This window comes from Triplophysa rosa, linkage group LG4 (genome assembly GCF_024868665.1).
Source record: "Triplophysa rosa linkage group LG4, Trosa_1v2, whole genome shotgun sequence".
Lineage (NCBI taxonomy): Eukaryota > Metazoa > Chordata > Actinopteri > Cypriniformes > Nemacheilidae > Triplophysa > Triplophysa rosa.
The window spans coordinates 14,969,501-14,985,550 of record NC_079893.1 but is presented as its reverse complement, the minus strand read 5'-3'; the positions used below and the strand labels follow the sequence as shown (position 1 = coordinate 14,985,550).

Below are 16,050 nucleotides of genomic sequence, written 5' to 3'. Positions count from 1 at the left end.
TGACTTTAACACGTGACACGGCGTAAGTAGACAAATCAACGACACTGCGTTTAAACTCAATAAGACAATTATAATCAATTACACTTACTCCCTTCTGTTGACCTCTGCTGTTTCTCCCACTGACTGGGCCGAGTGCACCGTTTAAAATATTTAATCATGATTTAAATTGGGAGAGAGTGTGCCTGACCTGAATAGTATCAGGAAGGCTATTCCAGAGTTTATGAGAAACTCTGGAATGAGAAAGCTCTACCCCCTTTGGTGGATTTAGTTATTCTAGGTGCTATCAAAAGTCTGGAGTTTTGAGATCTTAGAGAGCATTATGGGTCCCCTCTTCAGGCGAGCGAGTCTGCTATTCTACCTCCCTACCGGGGTGAAATATAGGCTCTCCATCCATCACTAAGCACTCCTTCTGAGAGGCTTGTCTACCAAGCCAGGTACGGGTAGAGTTATCCCTCAGAAAGGTGAACCCCTATACCTGAGCTATTGCTCCATACGTAGTGATTCCCCTGCCTGGGTAGTCCTGTATGACGTTTTTCTCACTCTACTGTTCCCCTGTTGGTGAACATGTGATCTCCCCTTGATGGACTTTTCCACCTCTAGCTGTGCATCCCTCAGGCCCCGCACACCCATGTTCCCATGAGTTCTCCCACTGGTGAGACCATGCAGGTATATCCACATGGATACCTCCGTGTGGCAGGATGTGGTCTCCAAAAATTTATTTCAAAATTGTAACCCTTTTGAATTTAATTAAACCAGGGGTGTCAATAAGCGGGTTTCCGTCACTCTGGTTTTATTCGCATTTTGAAGTTTCGCATCAGAAACGAGTGATGGAGACGGCAAATTTCGAATTAAAAACCCTTAATTCACAAAAAAGTTTTTACGCTCGCTTGAGGTGGTTTTTCTTTTTTGCGAAAAAGGTTAATGCAAATAAGGGGAGATGGAAACGCATTTGTCGAATAAATTCCTCCCAAAAGTCACGTAACTGCACTATGAGACGGCATAACCTAACCAGAGTACTGATCTTGTTACACAGCATGAGAAATGTTGTTATGGTCATTCTTAAATGCCTGAGCAAAGTCGTCAAAGTATTCTGTAATTGCCTCTTAGAACTGTCACGACTGTGTTTCAGGAGGCTGTGTGTACAGCAGGCATCCACAAAAGCACCTCATTTATTGTGTTTTGTAATCGTCTGCTTGCGCATGTATTATTTTATATGAAAATCATTATATTCAGTGGCTTCTCTTACTTTTCTTACTGATATTTAGTGGCAGTTTATTAGGAAGTGACGGTTGACTATTTGGATGGAAACGGGGCTTATTCGAAAATGTTATATGCGATATTCCAATTTTGCGCATAAGCTAAATTCGCAACTTTGGATGGAAACCCGGCTAATGTCTGTTCCTGGAAGGCCACAGCTCTGCACTGTTTAGCTCCAACCCTAATTAAACACACCTGTTCCAGCAAATCAAGCTCTCAATAGGTCCAAACTGTCAGTCTTTTTGAATAGGTTTAGGTGGGAGAGACCGTGAAAGCAGTTGTATTTGCAGCAATTTTCACTAAATACCAACACATTATGTGCACTGATTACTATGTTGATTATATTTTTAGTAACATTTTGTCTGATGACTGTTAGAGAGACTTGGAGTGTTTTAATCAGTTCTCTGTTTAATTTGACTCTGAAGAAAGTATATTTTAAAATACATTAACAGTATGCATGCATTCACATGTTTCTCATGCTTCTAAGATCATCAGTACATCCCAACGTTAAATTGTGTTTAGACATTCACATAAAAATTCACAAGTATCAATAAATAGTCAATGATTGCAAGCAAATGCACCATAAACAACCCTGAAAATTGAACAAGGCAACCAACTGCATTCAGTAAGACATTTTCTTAGATAGTTTATAAAGGGAGTGGGTAGATAACATTTTTATTTAATGAGCATTAAATAAATGTATTATTTAATACATTGTATTGATGTGTATCAATGAGGAAGCTCTCTATTTACTAATTACAATCATTTTCTGAGTGAAAGTGTTTAATGAACAGTGTGCTTTTACCTTACTTTACAAATACTACCTTATTTTTCAACTAATATGTAGGGCTACTGTAGGAAACTTTTTCCTCGTCGAAGCAGAGACCAGGAGACGTTGGGATATCTTTCATACAGAAGTTCTCTTTATTGAGGACTCGCTGTGCGTCGCTGTAGTCATCCAAGTCTGACTTTTAGTCCAGTACAGTAGAGTTTTATACCTTTCAAGGGGGCGGGATACATAGAGGTGGAGATGATTTACACAAAGCATGCAAATGCAATACAGGAATCAGCCGTTACCGGAATTGTCCCAGCCAAGGTCTCATCAGCATAACAGTGTCATTCAAATGCATAGGTGCTAATCCAATCAGTTTGACAGTATTGCCCATACCTTCACATTATCATAGAGACAAAGGCTTAGCTGTGCCTTAAAGCTTAACATTCAACTTTAATTTGGGACCCTGCCCAATGGTCAGGAAGTGAATAAAGACAAAAGGGTAATGTTTCAGATATCTGGGCTGCCTGACTTGATATTCATAGAATGTAATCGTCTTTACCTCAAAATGTGAAACATAATGTACATAACTTTAACCTAGATATAACATTGTATAAATTTGTAATCCCACACTACGAATTACACACTGTGTAGCACCATTATATAATTATATTATATTTTGACTAAATAAATGTCAAAAAGAGGAAAAAACGTTTTTTATATATTTCCCTGACACTGAATCATTATATTGATGTTTTATTTCTTTAAAATCAATACATTGTTATATTTTGTGAGTCATGTTGTTGCCTTATTTGGAACACATGCAGGCTTAAATGGTATCAAACTACCAATTAAGCCCATGCCAGATTTTTGACTTTATTCATAAAAAAACTTAATTTTATATTCTAAATTGTACATCAACCAATTAAATATTTTCAAATAAGAGATAAATCTTGCATTTAAACTTGCATTCTTTTTTTATAAACCATGTCAATATCTATGAAGAACACCTAAATTTAGATTTTGGTGGGCTTAATAGGCACACTTACCCTAAAGTCAGGTGTGTCTTCATACAGTGCAAGCTTTTGGATGCCGGCTGAACATCTATCAGGCAAAGGATGATGGCGCAGTCTAATGTTTGTGTACCCTCTCGTGCTGCAGAATGCATACGTGATGCATTCTATTCTGATTACTTCTGTTATGCCTAACTGGACGCTATGCTATAATTGCTATAATTTCAGATATTAAATTTATATAATCATAATTATAGTCTCTTCTTATCCATGATTGAAGATAAATATTCATGAGGTGCAGAACTCCCATAGAACGATATCGCTGTGTGGTCTGAGCATTCAGCCGCAATATTAAATTAAGTTTTATTAACAAATTTCGGGAGGAACACATCAGATAATCAGCCTAATCTACCACATGTGATACTCATTCAGAATCAGAAATCAGAAAGAGCTTTTTTGCCAAGTGTGCTTGGACACTCAAGGAATTTGTCTTAGTGACAGAAGCTTCCAGTGCACATACAGGTTAAAAAAGTGACAAGGCACAGGTAACAAAACATAAAAATAAATACAGTATGTGAGAGGCAATACACATTTGACAAGAAGGACAAAATTAGACAAAAGGACAATAGGCAGTATATTGTATGTACGGATGTGCTATATTCAAATTATACTGTGTTGTATACAAGTTATGCAGGGGAATGTGGATAGCTGAATATTATATCAATAACATATGTATAATAAATATGAGTATATATAGTTGTGTATTGTACGTTTTTATTGCGTAGTAGAAAATTTAACTGTTCATTAGATAGATGGCCTGAGGGAAGAAACTTTTCCTATGTCTGGTTGTTTTGGTGCTCAGTTCTCTGTAGCGCCGACCAGATGGCAGCAGGTCAAAGGGAAAATGTGTGTGAGGGGTCCACAGTGATTTTGCGAGTTCTTTTACTCACTCTGGATGAGTACAGTTCTTGGAGAGTGGGGAGGGATGTGACTATCCATTGTAATCTTCGGAGGTCAATTTTTGCAGCTGAGCTGAACAAGACGGTTATGGAAGTGCAGAGGACAGATTCAATGACAGCTGAGTAGAACTGTAAGAGCAGCTCCTGTGGCAGGTTGAACTTCCTCAGCTGGCGATGGAAGTACAGCCTCTGCTAGGCTTTTTTGACAATAAATTCAATGTGAATGTCCCACTTCAGGTCGTGTGAGATTTGGTGTCCAGGAACCTGAATGACTCTACTGCAGCCACCACGTTGTTCATGATGGTGAGTGGCGGGAGTGCCGGGGGGTTTCTCCTAAAGTCCACTATCATCTCCACTGTTTTTAAGGTGTTTAGCTCCAGGTTGTAATGACTGCACCAAACAACCAGCTGCTCAACCTCACTTCTGTAAGCAAACTCATCACCGTCCTGGATGAGGACAATAATGGTAGTGTTGTCTGTGAACTTCAGGAGCTTGACAGAGGGGTCAGTAAGCGGTGCAGTCGTTGGTGTACAGGGCAGCGTTTTAGTGATGGGTCGTTCTTGAACGATTCGTTCATTTTGAACAAATCTTTAATGTGACTCAACATTCTATGGGTCCTGTGACAAAAGAACGAACGATTCAAACCCGAAGACTCGGGAGGTGAACTAATCAATTCTCTTTCCGGCTCAGACTGCATTGGTAAAGCGTAGGGGGCTGTCACGTGATGAACGAACGACTTGAACCCGAAGACTCAGGAGATGAACTAATCAATTCTCTTTCCGGCTCTGACTGCATTGGTTTAGCTTATGACGCTGTCACGTGATGAACGAAGGAGTCAAACCCGATGAATTGTCAGAGAGGTGTGGTGAGCTAATCATAGACTAAAGACCCAGGTAAACAATGAATTAATCTTTTCTGTTTCTTATAGCATTATAGTTTTGTATTGTTTGTAATGTGATCAACGTTTGCATAAGTAGTAGATGTGTTAGGAAAGTAACATGTAACATTTTAATTATATTTAGCTAAAATGAACGAAATGAATGATATGACTCGAAAAAAGATTCGTTCATTTTGCTGAACAAGACTCAAAGGTCCGAGTCAGTAAAATGATCCGAACTTCCCATCACTACAGTGTTTCCCATAGGATTTTGACAGACTTATGGCACTGGTGACGTCACAAACTAATTAGCATATTTGTGACATCATCACGTCGTGTTAGCACTTCTTTTGACAAGAAAAAGTTGACAAAGGTGCTTTTTTTGTCAAAATACGGTCGCAGCGTTTGGTTACAAATAGCAGCCGAATGCCATGACTTTTAATTATAAACAGAGAGCGTCTTTGCAATAACTAAAACGGAAATGACAGGTCTCTGTCATTGGTTAGCTGGAGCTTGACGTAGGTTTTTTCAGCTCTGAGCTTCAGAAAAAGACGCCGGCGCTTAAAAAAGTTTCAAATCTACAGTACAACTCAGTCAGGTCATCAGCAAGCTGTTGATTTGCGTCAGTGCTGGGGGATGGGGTCTTGTAGTTTGTAATGCATTTCAAGCCTTTCCACACCTAGACAGGGTCGTTTGCTGAAAACGGGTTTTCCAGGTTTTTAGTGTAGCTCTTCTTAGCCACTCTAATTTCCTGTCAGTGTGTTCTTGGCCTGATTGTTCAAGATTCTGTCCCAACTCCTGTAGGCATCCTCTTTGGCCTGGCGAAGCTGTCTGAGTTTTTGTGTGAACCATGGTTTATTGTTGTTATATGTTAAATATGTCCTGGTAGGAATGCACATGTCCTCACAGAAACTGATGTATGATGTTACAGTCTCTGTGAACTCGTCCACATCGGCGGTAGCAGCTTCAAAAATAATTAAATCAGTGCAGTCGAAGCAGGCTTTTAAGGCCCGCACTGCTTCGTTGGTCCCTTTCTTTACAGTCCTTACTACTGGCTTAGCAGATTTAAGTTTTTGTCTGTATGTTGGGAGAAGATGAACCAGGCAGTGGTCAGAGAGTCCTAAAGCTGCTCTGGGGACGGAACGATATGCATCCTTTATTGTGGTATAGCAGTGGTCCAAAATATTATTGTCTGTGGTGAGGCATGTAATGTGTTGTTTGAATTTTGGCAGTTCACATGTGAGTTTTGCTTTATTAAAGTCTCCGAGAATGATTATAACAGAGTCAGGGTGTTGTAATTCTTTGTCTGCGATCTGATCTGCCAGCTGTTGTAGCGCAGCGCTCACGTGCGCTTGCGGGGGAATGTAAACACTTACGAAAATGAACTAGGAAAACTCCCTTGGTGAAAAGAAAGGTTTACAGTAATGAAGAGCACTTCTACATTCAGTAACCAGCCTAATCTACTACAGGTGATACTCATTCAGTAACCATCCAATCAGGGGTATAAATACACAGCATTTTACCTTCATTCCTCGACAGTTTTCTAGCATTCCTCTACACTTACAATCTCTTGGTCTCAATGGGGGATACTCTGGGTTAGGGCCTTATCCCAGCTAACTGAGGGGAGGGCTCTGAGTCCGGGATTTGGCCCACGCCCATGGCCGGATTCCGGGCTCGGGTCAAATCCCGGACTCGGAGCCCTCCCCTCGGTCAGCTCGCCAAATACGCATATTTTTTCCTATCTATTTTATGTAAGTGTGAACTTGTGAATCATTTCTAAAGCAGAAACCACGGCTCAACACAACTGATTAGAACAAAATCTTTGATTAACATGGAAAATATATCATTTTTGCTTGTCATAGCTATTTAGGACATGGTGTTAAAGTGAGTGCATTAAAAAAAGGATTTATTGTCTGCTCTCAGCTGGGTTGAGCAGGATCCAAAAGAGATTCTTCACTCTGTGTACGAGTGCATGGATAGGACCTGTAAGAAACTAACTCAACTCAACACTGACATCTCCAACATAAAAGGTATCTTAAGTATCTCAAGCTAGTTATTGTCACAGACACCAACCATGACAATGTCATACATGCTTATTTTATTTTCATTGCTAATTGTAAAGTCTTTGTAGCCATTGGTGTGACCAATCAGAGAGAGACCACTCTTGTGTGGGATAAAGAAACTGGTGAACCACTTTATAATGCTGTGGGTAAGTGATCTCTGTATTTTATGACCAGCATGAAATAAGAAAGCAGATGTTTTGCTTGATAGTCTAGGATCTATGCAAAATGAACCATAAAATGTATGAATTTTTTGGATGTATTTAGTTTGGCTTGATCTGCGGACCCAATCCACAGTGGAGAAACTCATCAACAAAACACCAGGCAAGAACAAAAATCACCTCAAGGTAAGAGTGGCTGTGACTCTGTGTAGTCCTGATATTGTCTTACGGGGAAGTAGGTGGTTTCTGAGAAAGGCACCAAACAAACAATTTTCTTGTGTGGTGTGTGTTGAAAAAAAATAATGTTTCCACATAGTCATGGCTGTACAAATAAATCTGCATCGTATATCATTTTGAACTTATATTTCAAAGATGCACATTTTTTTTAAATTTCATCACAGTAAAGCAACTGCAGTATGCAAGCGAGGAGAAAATCAAATTATGAGATTAATGTTTCTCTCCAATATTTGTTGGCAACAATTTATTGGCCTCCTTTTATTCAATACTTTTTGCAACCTCCATTTGCCAAGGAAATCGCTTTAAATCTTTTCCTTTAATGCCTGATGATGTTGAAGCACACCTGGAAGGTCAGAGACACTCTGTTACACAAAATCTCTCCAGATCCTTCAAATTAGGTCTTCACGGGTTAAACAATTCTTACTCCATCACTAGATTTCAGTGATTGTATATTCTTGAACCTCAGCAATATGTGGGCACATTAAAACATTTGTCCACATATTCATTGCATTGCATCATTTAGTGAAAAGTGCGTAAAAGTTGTCTAACCCGCATGGACATTTTTTGTGAGAGATGAGTATGGCAAAAATATTTTAGTTTGAGCTGCTCATGAGTATCAATAAAACCTTGTGGTTTCTTCTAAACATTTTGTTGCGTGGCACTGTTTGCTGAGATGTTTCCCACTGTCATGTAGGAGTCTGGTGAAGTGACAAAGAAAGCTGATCCTTGTCACGGAAAGCAGGAATGAACCCAAATGCAGGCAGATGGTGGTGAAGGGGTTAAACAAGATCTTTATTCTTACAAAAAACACAAAACAAAAACCCACGAGGAGGTGTCAATACAAGAACGAACTAAAATGCAAACCGGAACAAAACACTTCCCTCGGTGGGGAAAAAACAAACTAAACAGAACACGACACAACGTCTTAAATAGGGCAAAGTATATAAACTAACAGAACAGGACCACACTCACAAACTTGAACGGCCACGAAGATAATTCCCAAGACAAACCACTGGCGTACACAGACAAGGCACAACCACCACATGGAACGAAGTACAGTACAATCCACGAGCACAAGACAAAGAAACAAGAGGTTATTTAAAGGAAAGACAAATGAGGGATAATGACACAGGGCAGGTGTAGGTAATAAAACACTCAGGGAAAGATAACAAGGAAACGAGAGGGGCGGCCAATGACGAGACACTGGAGAGAACGTATATTATTGTCAAAAGGACAATAATATGTTTCTCTCCACACATAACCAAAGGCTCTGCCATGGCTCTGCTACAGGACCAAGAAAAACATGACTAAATGAAGCAGAGCCATGACAGATCCTGGTCCTCTTGTGTGCATTCAATGTGCTGATTGGCTCACAGATAGAACCAAGTTAGAATTCGGTTTTGTAGATATAACCTTTTTGTTTTCTTAAAGTCCAAAGATGTAGACAATTAAAAAACAAACATCACATAATGTAAATCAGTTGTAAAACCTTATAATTCCTAGGCGACGAGTTATATAGGAAAATATGTTTTCTTAGCATAAGGGCATGTACAGCCAGTAGTTGTAGAATAAATCCTGACAGTGTTATCAGGATCCAATACATTATCCCTTACTTTTTCAATGTTCAATTATTTGTTTTCCCAATAGTGTGGACAAATGCGGGTATCTGTGACATTCTTAATTAATTTACTTACCCTCAGATTGTTCCAAACCTGTATAAATGCCTTCATTCTGCTGAACACACAGGAAGATATCTTGAAGATTGTCACCCCCATTGACTCCCATATTATTTATTTATTTTCCCTACTATGGCTGTAAATGGTGGATGAGATCTTACATTCTTCCAAATTTCTTCCTGTGTGTTCAGCAAAACATAGACATTAATACAGGTTTGGAACAATATAAGGGTGAGTAAATGATGAAAGATTTTTAATTTTTGGGTGAAGCATCCCTTTAATGTCCAGAATATAAATGTTAAACACTAGATGTGCACATTAAGCGCATTGCTTTCTCTTAACAGTAGGTCATAAATTACTACCAGTCGACAAGGTAAATCTGTTGGGGAAAAAACTTGTCATATTTATCACACCTGTAAAAAGCAATGTTTTTTATTTCAATACAAGCTGACTAGCTGCCTTTATTATCTCACAAAACTTTTTACGCTGCTCAGTTGACTAGCATGAAAAGCACAGTTCATAATCTAACTGTAATTTATAAACTTTTGTTTTATAATTTACATTTAGGAGTCATAGTTTTTTATTTGATTGTATTCAAATAAGTTAAAAACCCATTAAATGTCCTCTTGCCTTTAATAAAGCTCAAGACGGGCCTTCCCATCAGTACATACTTCAGTGCTGTAAAGTTACGCTGGCTAATGGATAATGTGGAAGAGGTTCATGAAGCTGTGATTTCGCATAGGGCCATGTTTGGAACGATTGACTCCTGGCTCATCTGGGTAAGTTGATATATATAACAGCTACACAACATTATTCTTAAGTATTACTCAATCCAATTCTGCTCTAATCAATATTAAGTATTCAAGATCTAAATATATATATATATATTTAAATAAATCAGAACCTGACAGGGGGGAGGGAGGGAGGTGTCCACTGCACAGATGTGACCAATGCCAGTCGGACCATGCTCTTCAATATTCATACATTGGATTGGGATCCTGAGCTCTGCACGTAAGTAGATTGTCACATATATAATAAACTATATAATAAAAGGTGAAAATTGTATCAATATAACTAGATGATGAAAATGTGAGTGGTGCATGCCGTGTCAAAATGTAGTTGTTAGTTAACATGATGCTAACATGACACAAACATGTTTGAACAAAATGTTGCCACGGTTAAACATGATGTTATCATGTGTTAATATTATGTTAACATAGTGTAACACAACATTAACATGCAGTAACATATTGTTCTTATGAATTAACATGATTACCTTGTTGTTAACATGATGTTAACATGAATTTTATAATGTTGCATAAGTAAAGTCAAGTCAACTTTATTTATTTAGAGCTTTTTACAATTTTCATTGTTACAAAGCAGCTTTACCTGAAACATATTGACTATAAGCATAACATTAAAGTTATAGAAGTAAAAACAAAATAAAAGTGAACAAACACAGAAAACAGACACTCACACACACAGGTTCATACACACCCACATGCATAAAACACAACTCCACAAGCACAGAGCACAAAATACACATGGTGGCGAGGAACCCAAAATGGGTGAAAATGGTGAATGGTGAAAAAAACCTCAGGAGAACCCACGCCCAAGCAGGGGATCCAGTTCCCCTCTGGCAAAAACTGCAGCATCTCTACAAGCTCGACAGTGCTTGCACAACTAGGATAAATAAAACGAAAATAAACATAGGAAAAAAGGTGGATAATAGGTTTAATGTTATCATTAATAATCTAATAGCAGTAGACATTTTTGTAGTGAGGACTTCGGGTCGCCGCTTCCCTCTTTGAGCTCTACCATCTCAACTCTTGTCAGGTCGTCGCTTCCATCTCTCAGCTCTACCATCAAATCTGGGCATGGACTGCATCCTGCTCGTTGTGGTAGCCTCGGAACAATGAGAAAAGACACCTGAGAGTAGAGTACTGTTCTACACTCTTTTATGCAGCAAGTACATCGGTTGTTATGGGAAGTGTTCCTGGTTCCGGTTGATCTAATTTATGCAGCCTAAACCCTCTGAGGATTTGTATTATGGAAGTGTAGGTTGAAAAGATGCGTCTTTAATCTAGATATAAACTGACAGATTGTGTCTGCCTCCCAGACAGTACAAGGAAGACTGTTTCAAAGTTTAGGCACTAGATAGGAAAAGGATCTACCACCGGCACTTGATCTTGAAATTCTAGGTATTACCAACTGACCAGAGCCCTGAGAACGTAATGAACGTGAAGGACTGTAATACAAGACAACCTCACTCAGGTACTGATGAGCTAAACAGTGTAGGGCTTTATAGGTAATCAGTAAGATTTTAAAGTTAATGCGTTGCCTTATAGGTATCCAGTGAAATGTTGATAGAACCGGGCTAATATCCTCATACATTTTAGTTTGTGTAAGAACTCGAGCTGTTGCATTCTGAACTAGCTTGAGTTTTTGTAATAGGCCCACAGGACAGCCACCTAATAGTTAATTTCAATAATCTAGTCTTGACGTCATGAATGCATGAATTAGCTTCTCTGCATCTGATAGTGACAACATATGACTTAGTTTAGATATACATTTACATTTATGCATTTGGAAGACGCTTTTAACCAAAGCGACTTACATTGCATTGTACTATACATTTTGTTTCTGACTATGTGCAATCCCCTGAGATCGAACCCATGACCTTGTCGTTACTAGCGCATGCTCTAACCACTGAGGCTGGTTTGGGGTTGTCAAAAGTGGAAAACTTACAGGCCATTATGAAACTAGACATAGACACTTTGAAGAGACTTACCCGCAGCAGTCTGAGGTAAGGACACGGAAAATATATTACCTCAAAGGAGCGATCTACACGGGTCCTCCTTCACTCACTTACCGCCCAACAATGAGCATATGAATGTTCACTAAGAATACAGTGGATCTTAGGAAAACATAACAAGCCCTTTACTGATTGGGAAAGAGTAAAAGAGTGCATGGAGGCTGCGTGTGAAACACTTTTAGAAGGGAAATAAAGACATGAACTAAAAGAAAATATTAAACAAACCCACCATTTCAGATGCAATAGCCACCAAGAAGAGCTGAAATGTTATTAGAGGATGATCAGTCACAACTTGATGCTGCTATTTGTTAATCTCAGTTCAGCAGAAAACAACACTTTAGTTTTCTTTTAAAGTTGTTAATGTTGAAATGAATGTATGTTCAGTGCAGGTTTAGAGATTAGGGCATTTTGCACATTTTCCTTCATTATATTGTTGTCAGACATTTTTATGCCGTCGTATATACAGTATATGAAAAGACATGTTTATTTCTTTGGTCGGCCAAAAATAATAAATTCATGTTTTTAGGTATTTAATTGTTCAGACCTCAGCTGGTAAGGAGGGTTAGTTTACTGGACCTCAAGCAATTTTAGTTGAAGACTCCTGCTCTATTTTATTACTGCAGCTGTAAGGGTGGAAAGACAAAAATGAGGGTAACAATATAGCATTATAAAATGATTTATGATGTATCTTGTTCTCCAATTCTTTTGTTAATAAACACTTGAAAGTTTTTATTTTCAAGTGTTTTTATTTAGTTTTACTTTTAGTTTTTATTTTACCAGCTGTTTTACTAGCAATTATTTTTCTAAAAAAATACTAACCTTGAAACAAGATATGCCAGGAAAAAAACTCTGGAGGAGGCAGTAGGGGACAATGAAAAATTGAATAAATTAAAGAAAGAATATTAATTTTATAAATACTCACAATTTTTGACATTACACAATATTACACTACAGTCCTTAACAAATCTTGAGAATTATGTTAATATGAATATCTAAGTTAAATCTAAACTCCAAGAATGTGCCTGGCAGTAAAAAAATATTTTTGCCGACACCAAAAGGGCTTAAAGTTATTACATACGTATGTATTGATATATATATATATATATATATATATATGTGTGTGTATATATTAGGGCTGTCAACGTTAACGCGTTAACGCATGCGATTAATTTTTTCAAATTAACGCGTGAGAAAATATTTATCGCAATTAACGCAGGATCCGTTTGTTTTGACATCCTTTGTCTAGCGTTACATTATGTAATCACGCTCTTATTCGTGTACAGGCTTTTAAACCACTTAAGCGCGATTTGAAACAGTTGCTTTGACGCGTTCAATGAAGATCGACAGCTTCTAAACTGTGGGACGCGGCAAAACGCAACGCGAGGTCCAGTCTGGTGTAAACAGTCACGGGCTGAAGGCTGCGTCGGTGAATCTCTGTCAGACAGTGCATCCATGTTAAGTTCTCTTTCGTGCTTGAATGGATAAAACCATACAAGATTATGTCAGAAAGCCCGTTTTGTCTAGCATTTTCTTAAGCAAGACTTCAAAGTGTAAAATAAAATCTTAATGAATGCAAAGTGTTGTGAAAATGGGAGTGCGGTGACGGTCAGATCTGCGTACTGAGACAGCTCTTAAAGGGGGCACGTTCTTAAATGTGCTGCTGTGACTCCTGTCACTAATGTTAATCAAAGAATAAAATAAAAGAAGAAATCAATGTGATTTTGTAGCTTTAATGAGAATTCTTCTGCATTTAATTTATAATTTAGCATTAAAGACTGTAAAGTGTCCTTCAATTTCTGTATATTTCCTATACATGAGCTTTCAATTATACTGTTGAATGACTACAATTCATGTTAAAATAATCAATTTAATAGAGACATCAGTTACAATACTAATATCAAAATGTTAGCTTTCATAAAATGATGCTGTTAAAGAAATATGTTGTTTCTACATCAATTTGAAGATTAAATGTGAAATTATTCAAATGTAAAAGTATATTTTAAAATATTATTGTTATGTGCGATTAATCGTGATTAATCACAGAAAAATGTGTGATTAATCCGATTAATTTTTTTAATCGATTGACAGCACTAGTATATATATATGTATAAATATGTATATATATATATATATATATGTATATATATGTGACCCTGGATCACAAAACGTCTTAAGTAGCACGGGAACAAAAAGACAAAAATACATTGTGTGGGTCAAAATTATCAATTTTTCTGTTATGCCAAAAATCATTAGGATATTAAGTAAAGATCATGTTTCATTAAGATATTTTGTAAATTTCCTGCCTTAAATATATAAAAACTTTATTTTTCTGAGTGGATGGTCTACCACAGTGCCCCTGATTAACAACTTCAAAGGCAATTTTCTCAATATTTTGATTTTTTTGCGCTCTCAGATTCCAGAGTTTTAAATGGTTGTATCTCGCCCAGATATTGTCCTATTCTAACAACTCATATACAGTTAGGTCCATAAATATTTGGACAGAAGCACATTTTTTGTTATTTTAACTGTGTTTGAAAGTTTATTCGAGTTACAGTTTTATAATAGATATTGTCTTAAAGTGCACACTCTCAGCTTTATTTAGACTGTATTCACATCCAGATTAGTTGAAGGATTTAGGAATTACAGCTCTTTAATATGAAGCGCCCCCCTTTTTCAAGGGACCAAAAGTAATTGGACAGTTGAATCAAAAGCTGTTTTATTCACAGGTATGGGCTTTTCCTTAAATAATTTCTTCATAAATGAAGCATGTTAAAGGTCTGGAGTTGATTCTACATGTGGTGTTTGCATTTGGAAGCTGTTGCTGTGAACCCACATCATGGGGTTCAGGGAGATCTACATGCAAGTGAAACAGACCATAGTTAGATTTTAAAAACACTACACATCCGTCAGAAAGATGCCAGGAACATTAAGAGCGGCCAAATCAACAATTTGGGACATTCTGGGGGAAAAAAAACACACCACTGAGCTCAGTAACAAAACAATCCTAGGTGTCCATATGAGATCAAAGTGGTGGATGATGACATTATCCTCTCCATGATAAAGAAAAACATCTTCACAACTTCCAGACAAGTGAAGAATTAATCTGGATGCGTCTGTCTTCTGTTACATCACCAAAAAAACACCAGTGACCCAGTGCCTGAGGACGTCATGCATGGAAATGGAATCACACTGCCTGAACACTATTTTACTGAAGATGTTGTATGCTCATATCATGAGATATTCCAAGCCTTCTCCATATCTTTTATTCTTTTTAGTCTTATGCAGGCTGAAATTAATTTGATCTCTCCAAAAATATGCTTTATAGAGCTTGTTCGGCTATTTCAGAAGTCTAATCTACCCATCCTATTCTTGAAGCTTTTGCACCTTGTTGTGAACCCTCTCTATTTTTTCCTTGTAATCTCTTTATTGTTTTGATTGACAAACATTGACATATTTACCTCTTGGAGAGTGTTCTTCACTTGTCTGGACGTTGTGAAGGTGTTTTTCTTTATCATGGAGAGGATAATGTCATCATACACCACTTTTATCTCATATGAACGCCCAGGATTGTTTTCTCAACTCAACTTTATTTATATAGCGCTTTTACAATTTTCATTGTTACAAAGCAGCTGTACATGAGACATATTGACTATAAGCAAAATAATTAAAGTTGTACCTGCAAAAACAAGAAAAGGTTGAAAACACAGAAGACAGACATACCCACATACAAAACACTCCACACACACAATATGCACACGTACTAACACACAAAGACATAGAGACACACACACATGGATGCGCACGCACACACACACAACACACACACACGTACGTACGTACACAGATAAGTACGCACACACACACACGCTCAGTGAGAGCACACATTTAGGATAAAGGAGAGAGAAGCACAGGTCAAATATAACAGACTATAAATTCCTATATGCAATATTAATTAAGTAAAACTTTAAAATTCTAAAGCAGCCCCCCCGGTCAGGCAGATAGTGCAAAAACAGTATGCAAACGGTGGCGAGGAACCCAAAACTCTAATCGAGAAAAAAAACCTCAGGAGAACCCAGGCCCAACCAGGGGATTCCAGTTCCCCTCTGGCAAAAGCTGCTGCCTCTGCACAAGCTCCAGAGAGCTTGCACAACAAGGCTAAATAAAATAAATAAACTTAATAATAAAATAAATTATAGTTTAAGATTATCATTAATAATCTAATA

The 16,050-nt window shown here is 37.7% G+C and overlaps 1 protein-coding gene across 1 annotated transcript in view; it reads left to right on the top strand.

The window, feature by feature from the left end:
* Positions 1-16,050, top strand: part of gk (glycerol kinase) — a 250,768-nt gene that overhangs the window by 76,515 nt on the left and 158,203 nt on the right. The window contains exons 3-7 of the mRNA XM_057330925.1: positions 6,802-6,908; positions 7,010-7,087; positions 7,206-7,285; positions 9,654-9,791; positions 9,914-10,023. Of these exons, the coding sequence (XP_057186908.1) occupies positions 6,802-6,908; positions 7,010-7,087; positions 7,206-7,285; positions 9,654-9,791; positions 9,914-10,023 (513 nt within the window). The remainder of the gene's footprint in view (positions 1-6,801; positions 6,909-7,009; positions 7,088-7,205; positions 7,286-9,653; positions 9,792-9,913; positions 10,024-16,050) is intronic.